A 12,347-nucleotide genomic window follows, 5' to 3' on the forward strand; every position below is an offset into this window, starting at 1 on the left:
TGTTGACTAGTACATTGATTACCAGATAATTGCTAGTTTTAATACATCTTAGGTTGAAATACATTATTACCAAAATAAAAATTTTAAAGGTCCAATTGGAATAAGATTTCTTTTAAAAAGTAGTTTGTTTTTAATTGATAAATTTTTTAAAATCCTACCTAAATCCTAATTTTTCATCTTACATTACAATGTTACATTGTAACAGCATTACAAGCAGCTAATAACTCTGTACACTGAAAAATAATTATAATTTAAATGAGACAGCCATTATATAGGTGGAAACACACACACACACAGACACACATATACCCCTCCACTAACAGTCAAGTTTGAAAAATGAATGGGTAATTTTTTAAATAACAAAATTGTGTTATTACTATTATTGTTATATTTGCAAAATATGTTTCCAAGGAAACATGAAAACCGTACCATGAAAAACAAATACTGAATTAGTAGCTTTCTATTTATTCTTTTCCTTCTGAATTTTCAGTTCATAAATTATGGGCATTAAGACAAAGATAATTATTGTTATTGTTGAATGTGTCCTCTTACTTATCACTAAAGCCACTGGCTTTACAGGTCCAAATCCTGCAGTGTGTTTAGCAATCACTCACGTGTGACAAATGTCAATGAGATAACCACCAAAGGAAGGAGATGTGTCTGATGAATTACTATAATCAAATAAGAATCTGATAATACAGACACTATTAAATTTTTTTTTTTTTTTTTTTTTTTTTTAAATTGAGACAGAGTTTCGCTTTGTTGCCCAGGTGCCATCTCGGCTCACTGCAAGCTCCACCTCCCGGGTTCACGCCATTCTCCTGCCTCAGCCTCCCGAGTAGCTGGGACTACAGGCGCCCGCCGCCACGCCCGGCTAGTCTTTTTGTATTTTTAGTAGAGACGGGGTTTCACTGTGTTAGCCAGGATGATCTCGACCTCCTGACCTTGTGATCCGCCTGCCTCGGCCTCCCAAAGTGCTGGGATTACAGGCATGAGCCGTGGCGCCCGGCCTTAAATGAGGTTTTTATACAGAAGAAAATCAAGTAACTCCTATACTCTAGGATGGCCTTACATTTCTTAACACAGAAAACAGAATTATTTCCTATTTGGAATTAAACATCTGTTAATGCTTTATTCTCTATTATACCTATAAAAAATTAAAGATTATTTCTATACAGAGGCTGTACCTGCAAAAGTCATTGGAAGTCGTAGATAATTTATCCAATGCTTTTAATTTGGAAAATTCTATTGATTACAAGCTTCAAGGCTATAAGAGGTCTACTTTTATGTTTTAAATTTAGCATGTTAGTCATGTTTTTTATTCTTCAAAATGTTGCCTAATTCAAGTTTGCAAAACATTCACTGAAAGTCACCAGGAACTAATATTAAACACAGATGTACTTTTCTGGAGGCAAATATTAGTTATAATTTTCAAATGTGAACAGTCTAAAGAGAGTTCATGATAAAAATAATTCAATTGAAAGGAAATTTGGTTGTTTTTGTGGCAGGCAAAACAAAGATAATAAAGCCATTCCAAGCAAATTTTAGACAAAATGTCTCTCAGGATAATGATTAAGTTTATTTCCAAATAAGTCTGAATATTGGATCTGGTTTACAAAGATAAATGGACAAATTTCTATACAGGAAAAAATTTTAAGATATAACATAATAATCCTGAGACATAATTTTTTAATACCAAGAATATCAAGTAAAGAGATTCAGGAAGTCCAAAGCAGTGCCTAGATATCTGTATATTTATAAGCTCCATAGAGAAGTCTGATCTGCAATATCCACTAAGAACCACTGGCCTAGAAAATGCTGGACTTAAATTAAAAAAAATTTTTTTTTTTGGAGACAGGGTCTAACTCTGTCGCCTAGGCTGAAGTGCAGTGGTGCAATCACAGCTTACTCAGCCTTGATCTCTAGGCTCAAGCGGCTGAGTAGCTAGGACTAAAGGTGCTTGCCACCACGCATGGCAAATTTTTTAATGTCTTGTAGAGGTGGGGGCCCACTATGTTGCCCAGGTTGGTCTTGAGCTCCTAGGCTCAAGTGATCCTCCTGCCTCAGCCTCCCAAAGTGCTGGGATTATAGGTGTGAGCTACCATGCTTGGCCTAGATTTAAATTAAAGAAGGCAGGCTGTGGTCCACATTTTAAATCATATTAAAATGATGACTGATAACACTATATTGTTGCCTAATGTCATCAAGAAAAATACCACACGACTCTGATAAACACAGGAAAACTACATAACAATGCTCTGCATGGAGTCAAGTTTAAAACAAATAATATGTTGGGTATATACAATATACGAATTCAGCAAAAAGAATATTGAGAATGGATTTTGTTAAGAGTGATGAAAATGTTTAAGATTGCTCACTTATTGGGGAGAAACAGTTTCAGCTGATGAGAGGAACAATGCGTAGGATAAGCCATGAGTATGGCTGATGATGCAAACAAACAAACAAAAGGAAACAAACAAACATGTTTCATTTCTTATATCCCAGTCAAAAACTGTATCCTAAAGATACGTTCAAGAACCTGTTTCCAGAAGACAGGCTTAAATATATATATATTTGAAAAGATCAATTTTTACACACACATGCTCCCAACAGACATCCATAATATTACATATATTATTTAAGATTAAAATATTTATATTTAATATAGTCCTAGGACTTGCATCTTTTCAGTGGAAAGGTGGTAAAGATAATGCTACTCATTTTATAAATATATAAAAGGAGCTAACTTCCTTAAGTTCAATTACAAGATTTCCTCAGTGATCTCTTTAGTAGTAACAATATAAAATATACATAAAGGCAAAGGTCATATCTCTATCATCATTAAATAAAAATCTGGTATTCAAGTTAACAGTTTCCTCTGACCACTCCTTTTCACACAAAATATAAAATGTCTCAGGTTAAGATTCAACCTTCAAATCTGAATTCTAGTTCTGAGAGAATTTTTCTCTTATTCTTTTCAGAAGCATAAACTTGATTTTCAATACAAGTACTCTGAAGGATAATTTTAATATGTCCTAAATAGAGAAAAAAAGGAAACCTTATTGGTGTTCCTTGCTAATGACAGAATGAACACTTGGTATTTTTTCTTCTACAAACGGATGCACTGCACTGTGACCCAAAAAAAGTTAACATATTTTAATTTTGTTATTAACTTCTTAATAACAGACATGAGCTTCACAGGCTAAAAAGAAAGACTAAACCAACTGGCCAATCTTTATGTTTATACACTTTCCTGATTTGTATGCTCTGATCTATTGTTTCCTTCTCTCTTTCAATTTTATCTGAGTAATGCCAGAATACTGATTGAAAAGTTGTAAAAAATTTTTTATAAAGCGTCTTTATTCTCTAAGCGTGCACAGCTATTACATTTTTTAATACTTGATCTCACTTTCCAAAAGTAAAATAATTATCTTGGTATAAATCTCTCCCTATCACCAGGCTGCTGAGATTATTATTTTCGTCATCACCAGTATCAAGAAACAAAAGCATATAAAAAGTTCTGCAAAGATAACAGACTTTTTTTTTTTTTTTTTTTTTTTTTTTTTTTTAGATGGAGTCTCGCCCTGTTGCCCAGGCTGGAGTGCAGTGGCATGATCTTGGCTCACTGCAACCTCTGCCTCCCGGGTTCAAGCGATTCTCCTACCTCAGCCTCCTGAGTAGCTGGGACTACAGGCGCCCGCCACCACGCCTAGCTAATTTTTGCATTTTTAGTAGAGATGGGGTTTCACCAGGTTGGCCAGGCTGGTCTTGACCTCCTGACCTTGTGATCCTCCCACCTCGGCCTCCCAAAGTGCTGGGATTATAGGCATGAGCCACCACAACCGGCCAGATAATGACTTTGTAAGAGCCAACTTGAGATACTATATTCACCAATTGAAATGTCCACCTGTTATTTCATTCTAATGATACTGTTCATTTCTTCCATTATATAACATATAACTAATTTCTATGGGTAACATCTAAATATACCAGAATCCTCAAAAGTACTTCTTTCCAATTATTTTATCTAGTAAGTTTTAATTCAGTAGGCTATACTCTTTAAATGAGTAATATATTATTCAGCTAATAGTTGTTTGCTTATTTTGATAGATAAAATTTAAGTTCCATTCTCTAGACTGTTGCTAGTATTCTCAAATATTTTTCTCTAAATTCCACATTTTTTTTTTCCTTTTCTTTGAGACAAAGTCTTACTCTGCTGCCCAAGCTGGAGTGCAGTGGTGCAATCTCGGGTCACTGCAACTTCCACCTCCTGGGTTCAAGTGATTCTCCTGCGCTGCTCAGCCTCTCGAGTAGCTGGGACTACAGGTGCCTGCCACCACACTTGGCTAATTTTTGTATTTTTAGTAGAGATGGGGTTTCACCATATTGACCAGGCTGGTCTTGAACTCCTGGCCTTGTGATTCACCTGACTCAGCCTCCCAAAGTGCTGGGATTACAGGCATGAGCCACCACACCTGGCCCACATTTCTGGTTTTTACTTTTTGGAAAAAACAATATAAAAAATAATTCCACACCTTGTACATCTAGTATTAGTCCAGGTAGGATATCTATTTTATGGTGAACAAAACTTATTTGTACTATAAAGTAAAAACTGCTTATTTCTTCCATCTAAAAAGCAGCATTGTAAAACATCATAAATGTAGGCATTTTTTCTAATTATCTAAGTTTTAGAAAACTCATAAGCATCCAAAATAATTTTCAAATTCAGTATTAAGTAACCTTAAAAATAAAGAAGGCATTTTTACATCAAAATCTCTGGATAAATAACAAAATAAAACTTAGTAGGTTTTGATTTAGAAAAAGTTTCTTAAAAAATCAGTATTTTAAAAACTAAAAATCAATCATGTTAGTTCTGCCGACTTGAAATGTCCTAAAAAACTGTAAGATTAAAAAAAAGATAGCCATGGTGGTACCATGGGTGAAGCACTGGATTGAAACCTCCCATCCCCCACCCCCCCCAAAATAAAACAAATGAATAGAAGCCAGTCTCATTTATGCATCATAATTACTGCTATTGAACTTATTTTGAGACTTTTTTCAATACAAATTCCTGAAGTCTTAAGATACCTTGACATTAACATATGTTCTATTTTAAAATTGTTGTACCAGTTTATTTCAGAGTTATTTACCTAAAACATAGGTATTTTTTCCTTAATAAAACAGAGGATTTTTACTTATTGGAAAGAAAATTCTTCTATAGCTTTTTATTAGCCCTGACTCACATCAAATCGAATCTATTCAAAAGTTTCCCTAAACAGAATCCTTTATTTCTTAATTTTTTTTTTACTCACTCAAAAGATTATAAAGAAAAGGGCACTGGATACTGTGGTCAACAGGAAAGCGAATTGCAAAGGAAAAATTTCTCTTAAAATTCAACTGAGAAGACAGTTGGATATAAGGACATCTATGATTTGTGGAACAAAAACTAATATTATTACTGGTCACAGATCCCTTTAAAGAAAGCCATGTAACCATTCCTTCCTGAAAATGCATTTAACATACAAAATCTCTGCACAGTTTCAGAGGGATTCACAAGTTCTCCCAAACACATGAAATCTCAGATTATTAACACTGGTAGTTGTAAAAGCTCTCTGACCCAACTCAAAAGATAACCTTACAAAAAATCTAAGTTTAACAATGTCTTTGAACTCCAAATTAATCAGACTTTTACTTTAAGATCTTAATAATCAAGCACAACTTAACGTTTAACATTACATAATAAAATTAGCTATAATCCTAAAACATGAAATAGAAAATTTTAAATTACTATATATAAAAGATTATTTTAAGTTATGTGTATCTTTTCAATTCATTCATCAATCACACAGATATCCTAAGTGAAAATTCAACATATTTGGGTATTATTTGCCTGGTGAAGAAAGAGTCAAGAAATTTTGAACTTTGCAAATGTAAATTGTGTTGCAAATGCTACTTAAAAGACCCAACTGTCAAAATCACAATTAGCACTTTTGCTTAATTATATCATTAAGGAAATACATCTGTAAAATGTATCTCTAGTTCCACTTTTTTCTACTCAATTTTTATTATTTAAGGACAATAATAGAATTCAGTAACTTCTCATTAGTAACATGCTAGTAGTAGTAGAATTAGCTAATGTGCCAGTTTCAATATTCTTATTTTATTCTCACCATGCAAACCTGTAACTTTTACTGAGTTTTGAAAATCCAAGTGTGCAACAGATACCTTTAAAATATTATCCCCAATCAGGAGTTCCATAAATAAATTGGTATGTTTTCATTACAGTGGTCAGTAAATAGAAAAATGATTACTTAAGAATGTATTTAAAGCCATCTCTCTCAACTGTCCCATTATCTGTACTCTTTTATTAGAAAAATCTTAAATTTTATCATTTGGAATAACAAGCAATTTAAACCTAATTTTCTCATTTTAGGTTTGTTTTAAAAATGGATACAATGACCTTTAGGAATAGGCCACTAAATCAAATCAAATGTATTTTCTCAAATACATCTTAGTATAGACCAAGAATTAGTTTATATACCACAGCAAATTGTGGTTATCTGTAAATGATTTTCAGGGATAAAAGCCTTGCAACATTGCAGAGAGTTGAGAGATGTGGTTAAAGCAACAAAGCAATAAATAAGGTTTCAGTAATCATAACAGAAAAATGAAGTAACAGTCACTTGGAATCTTGAGTATTATATTCAGTTTCTCCAGCTGAAATCTGGCTGAGCCGCTTGCTCGATCCCCACAATTTTCGAGAAAGCTGACCTGAACGCATCTGTGTAAAGTAATCCAAAGAAATGAAGAATAAATGTTAAGAAAAAAAATAAAAATGATATATAAGACACTGATTTTGCAGAGTGAAAAGAAACAAATTGTTAGCAGAATTATTAACACTTTAAAGGTTATTAACAATAGAGAAAGACGGCCAGGTGTGGTGGCTCATGCCTGTAATCCCAGCACTTTGGTAGGCAGAGGCAGGCAGATCACTTGAGGCCAGGAGTTCAAGACCAGCCTGGCCAAAATGGCAACCTCCCGTCTCTACTGAAAATATAAAAATTAGCCCAGTATGGTGCATGGTGGCACACGCCTGTAATCCCAGCCACTTCGGAGGCTGAGGCATGAGAATTGCTTGAACCTGAGAGGCAGAGGTTGCAGTGAGCCGAGATCATGCCACTGCATTCTAGCCTGGGCATCACAGGGAGACTCTGTCTCTCTCTCATACACATACATACACACATAATAATAACAATAATAATAATGGAAGACTTTTATGCTTATTTTGTCTTTGGTCTAATGTCAATGTGTACATTTCAAACAATTAATGGCCCAGTTATGTCAAAATTACCAGATTCCTTTATTTTATAAATTATCAAAAATATGTATTACTTCATCAAAATCAGCTTCTCAAAACTATTTTTTAAAATTTTTAATTAATTTTTTATTTGTTTGTAGAGATGAGATCTCACTATATTGCCCAGGCTGGTGAAGTCCTGGGCTCAAGCAATCCTCCCACCTCAGTCTCCCAAAGTGCTGGGTTTACAGGTGTGAGCCACCACACCTGGCTCAAAATTATTCTTAATTTTGCTAACAAGACATACAGGTTTGGAGATTTTCTTTTCTTGAATTTGCAGTACTGTTAATGCCAATCATAAGTATAAGAAGAAAGTAAAATAAAGTTTTGATGAAATTTTAAAATATTTTAAGACTTTCAAAAAATAATATTTAACAAGAGAATGATAAAAAGTAATGTAGAAAACAAGGAGAGCATAAGCCTCTTGAAGGCAGGAATTGCATCTCATTCACCATTAAATTTGCATCACCTGCCATCCTTCCCAGTGTGTAATAAATATTAACCAAATATTAATTAAATCAATGAATAAATAAATGTCCTTTAAAAGTGTTTATACATCCAGGTGGGGCAAAAAACCCCTACGGTTTGTTGTAATTACTTTCTCAAGTGCAATCTACTTTTTAATGGTGATTCCACTTTTTTTTAGAGATAGGGTTTCACTCTGTTGCCCACACTGGAGTGCAGTGGTGCAATCTTGGCTCACTGCAACCTCTGCCTCCTGGGCTCAGGCAGTCCTCCCACCTTAGCCTCCTGAGCAGCTGAGACTACAGGAGCATACCATCATGCTCAGCTAATTTTTGTATTTTTAGTAGAGATAGGGTTTCAACATGTTGCCCAGGCTGGTCTCAAACTCCTGGCCTCAAGTGCTCCACCCACCTCAGCCTCCCAAAGTGCTGAGATTACAGGCGTGAGTCACCATGCCCGGCCTGCCACCTTTTTTAATGGTCACTTTTCTTTTTTTTTGAGATGGAGTCTCACTCTGTTGCCAGGCTGGAGGTGCAGTGGCACAATCTTGGTTCACTGCAACCTGCACCTCCTGGGTTCAAGCAATTCTCCTGCCTCAGCCTCCCAAGTAGCTGGGACTACAGGCTTGCACCACCACACCCAGCTAATTTGTTGTTGTTGCTGTTGTTTTTTGAGACGGAGTCTTGCTCTGTCACCAGACTGCAACCTCTGCCTTCCTGGTTCAAGCAATTCTCCTGCCTCAGCCTCTGCCTCCGGAGTAGCTGGGACTACAGGCACGCGCCACCATGCCCAGCTAATTTTTTTTTTTGTATTTTTAGTAGAGACAGGGTTTCACCATGTTGGCAAGGATGGTCTTGATCTCTTGACCTTGTGATTTGCCCACCTTAGCCTCCCAAAGTGCTGGGACTATGGGAGTGAGCCACTGCACCTGGCCCACACCCAGCTAATTTTTGTATTTTTAGTAGAGATGAGGTTTCACCATGTTGGCTGAGATGGTCTGGATGTCTTGACCTCGTGATCCCCCCACCTTGGCCTTCCAAAGTGCTGGGATTACAGGTGTGAGCCACTGCGCCCGGCCTAATGGTTGCTTTTCTAGGATATATTTATTGGAGTGATAAAAAAGAAGCTTTATACAAAGTACTAGTGGCTTTGGCATGCTTGCTTTGCAGTTACATTTACAGATGTATTTTCTGAAGCACTACTACCTTACCTGATTTTTACATATGATTTTCACTCTAATAGAATAATATATAAAACTGGTACACAGGGCCGGGCGCGGTGGCTCAAGCCTGTAATCCCAGCACTTTGGGAGGCCGAGACGGGTGGATCACGAGGTCAGGAGATCGAGACCATCCTGGCTAACACGGTGAAACCCCGTCTCTACTAAAAAAAAAAAAATACAAAAAACTAGCCGGGCGAGGTGGCGGGCGCCTGTAGTCCCAGCTACTCGGTAGGCTGAGGCAGGAGAATGGCGTGAACCCGGGAGGCAGAGCTTGCAGTGAGCCGAGATCTGGCCACTGCACTCGACAGAGCAAGACTCCGTCTCAAAAAAAAAAAAAAACAAAACCAAAACTGGTACACAATTAAAAATATGTATTAATCAAGATTTTGATATTTTAGATAAAAATAGATCTTGAAATGGAAATATCTTTTCATAACTAAATATGGATCTAGTTCATATTCTACACTGTAGTACAAAGTCTTGCTCTGTCACCCAGGCTGGAGTGCAGTGGCATGATACCAGCTCACTGCAACCTCCAATTCCCAGATTCAAGTGATTCTCTTGCCTCAGCCTCCCGAGTAGCTGGGATTACTGGCGTATGCCACCGCACCTGTCTAATTTTTATATTTTTAATAGAGACAGGGTTTCACCACGTTGGCCAGGGTGGTCTCGAACTCCTGACCTCAAACGATCCACTTGCCTCGGCCCCCTAAAGTACAGGGATTACAGGCGTGAGCCACCGTGCCCAGCCACAATAATATTAATTTAATGACACTTTTTTTGTTAAAATAATATGCTGAAAAAAAAGCATAAGGACTAAAGAAATTTCAAATATTTATAAAACAGTTTTTTACGATCTTTAACAGGTTATTATAGCCACTGACTGTGTGACAGTAATTTCTTCCCCTGAAATAACGCCGACAGATCCCATATTGTTAGATTTCTCAGAAAATACCAACAGTGACTTAAAAAAAAATTATAATGCTTAATTTAACTATGTAATAACATGAATTATTTGGAAGAATCAGTAAGTTACTAGAGTATAACTACAGTTTTCCTAAGAGCGAGAGTTAGATTTATGATACATGAATATTCAATAATTGATAAATCATTAGCAAGTAAATTTAACTATAGGAAACTCACTGAGAATAAGCACACTATATGGGGATATTTGTAGTTACAAATAAAAAATGATGCTTTTACAAAATAACTGACATATAGTTATGATGAATATTTGTTAAAATTAAAGTAGTTTTATTGTTTGAGCCTATATTTCATTCTTTTGTAAAGGCTCTTATGTATTGAAAATCTAAGTCGTGGTCTTGAATCTAGATTTGGAAGAAATGAATTTTCTTATTCCTATAGAGTGGTAGATAGAATTGCCAAAGATGGGCTTTCAATAATAATATAAACATCACTTTTGAATAATAACTTTATCCTCTTTTTATTTACTGCCTTTTGAAAAATCAAATTTGGTTTTAATTTGTTTATCCCTAATGGTAACTTCTCAATCAGCTGGAATGAAGGAGAACCAAAGTAATCCCCAACAGCATGAGAAATGAAATTACTGATGCTAGGTTTTACCTCAGCAGGCTTGCCAACACCCACTACAATCAATTTGCCGTCTTCTAAACCTACAAGAATATGGCTGCATTCTTTGGTTACACAAACACAATGGATAGGCAGTCGCATAGCTAATGGGTTGATGCTGAGATTCAAACTAGAAGAGAAATAAAAAATACAGACATAATTACATGGATTTATAATGAATTCACAGAATTTTATATCTGGAAAATAAATTAATGCTCATCTAGTTCTGGATTCTAATTTTACAATGTGGGAACTTGGGTCCAGAAAGTCTAAGTGACTCACACAAGGGCCTGTATTTATAGCATTACTTAAACACACTTGATAAACAGATCTTTTCTCTATTTTTGACATCTATTTTTCTTCTAAACATATATAATCAAACAAAATATCAATAAAGCAAACAAGAACCTAAAATATAAACATTTTCTTGACTTTCTAGAGAATCTTAATCTTTTTTCAATTTTCCAACCCATTCTATTATTACTTCAGTTTTTACATCTTATTATTACATTCGTCATTTATCTAAGGTAGTCTTTACGTTCCCTTTAGAGAGATTAGAGGGAAGGTGAGAGACAAAGTAAGGAACACAACGGTTAGATAGGATTTTATATGGATACTAACTAGATTCTTATCCTTAGTGTTATTCCTAAAACAGATAGAAATAAAGTTCCTGTACCAGTCACTGTTCTCTGAGCCTCAGACTCTCAGTGGGCATTTGTTCTAGTCTTGCTCTGATCTTATCCCTGAAATGCAGCACAGTACACACCAAGTTCATTGCTGTTCCTATGTATTTGTGCTTTATTTCCTCACATATTGACTACCTCCATCTCCAAAAGAAGGCCCTCCCTGTCTTTTCATGTCCATTTAATTCCTACTAATCCTTCATCAAGACTCCTCTGACTACTCAGATCCATGCTAATCCTTAATGTCTTTAAAACTTCTCGTACCTGTAACTGGGACCACATAACTTAGCTCTTAAACTGTTCATAACAGTACACAAATATTGATATTTCCCCAACTAGTCTTTTTTTTTTGAGATGGAGTCTTGCTCTGTCACCCAGGCTGGAGTGCAGTGGTGCGATCTCGGTCACTGCAACCTCTGCCTCCTGAGTTCAAGTGATTCTCCTGCCTCAGGCTCCTGAGTATCTGGGACTACAGGTGCCTGCCACTACATCCTGCTAATTTTTGTACTTTTAGAAGAGATGGGGTTTCATTATGTTGGCCAGGCTGGTCTTGAACTCCTGACCTCAAATGATCCACCCACCTCAGCCTCCCAAAGTGCTGCGATTATAAGCGTGAGCCACCACACCCAGCCTCCAATTGGTCTTAAACCCCTTAAAAACCATTATTATGAGTAAGCATCACAGCACCTAGGCACTCTCATGCTTATTGCCCTGTTGATTCATGAGTGAGAGGTGGATAAGAAGCCCAGAAATCTTGGGCCAGGTGCAGTGGCCCATGCCTGTAATCCCAGCACTTTGGGAAGGCTGAGGTGGTTGGATCACTTGAGGTCAGGAGTTTGAGACCAGCCTGGCCAACATGGTGGAACCCTGTCTCTACTAAAAATACAAAAATTAGCTGGGCATGGTGGTATGCACCTATATTCCCAGCTAACGTGGAGGCTGAGGCAGGAGAATCACTTGAACCTGAGGCAGAGGTTGCAGTGAGCCAATATCATGCCACTGCACTCCAGCCTAGGTGACAGAGCAAGAC

The 12,347-nt window shown here is 36.4% G+C and overlaps 1 protein-coding gene across 1 annotated transcript in view; it reads right to left on the reverse strand.

The window, feature by feature from the left end:
- Window positions 1-6,339: 6,339 nt before the first annotated feature.
- The window catches only part of NBEAL1 (neurobeachin-like 1), a 204,259-nt gene continuing 198,251 nt past the window's right edge, over window positions 6,340-12,347 (reverse strand). Inside the window, exons 51-52 of the mRNA XM_011992490.1 lie at window positions 10,629-10,764; window positions 6,340-6,781 (exon numbers count right to left, since the gene is read on the reverse strand). Coding sequence (XP_011847880.1) covers window positions 6,680-6,781; window positions 10,629-10,764 — 238 coding nt within the window. The 3' untranslated portion in view covers window positions 6,340-6,679. The remainder of the gene's footprint in view (window positions 6,782-10,628; window positions 10,765-12,347) is intronic.

Source organism: Mandrillus leucophaeus, unplaced genomic scaffold (assembly GCF_000951045.1).
Source record: "Mandrillus leucophaeus isolate KB7577 unplaced genomic scaffold, Mleu.le_1.0 Scaffold411, whole genome shotgun sequence".
NCBI lineage: Eukaryota > Metazoa > Chordata > Mammalia > Primates > Cercopithecidae > Mandrillus > Mandrillus leucophaeus.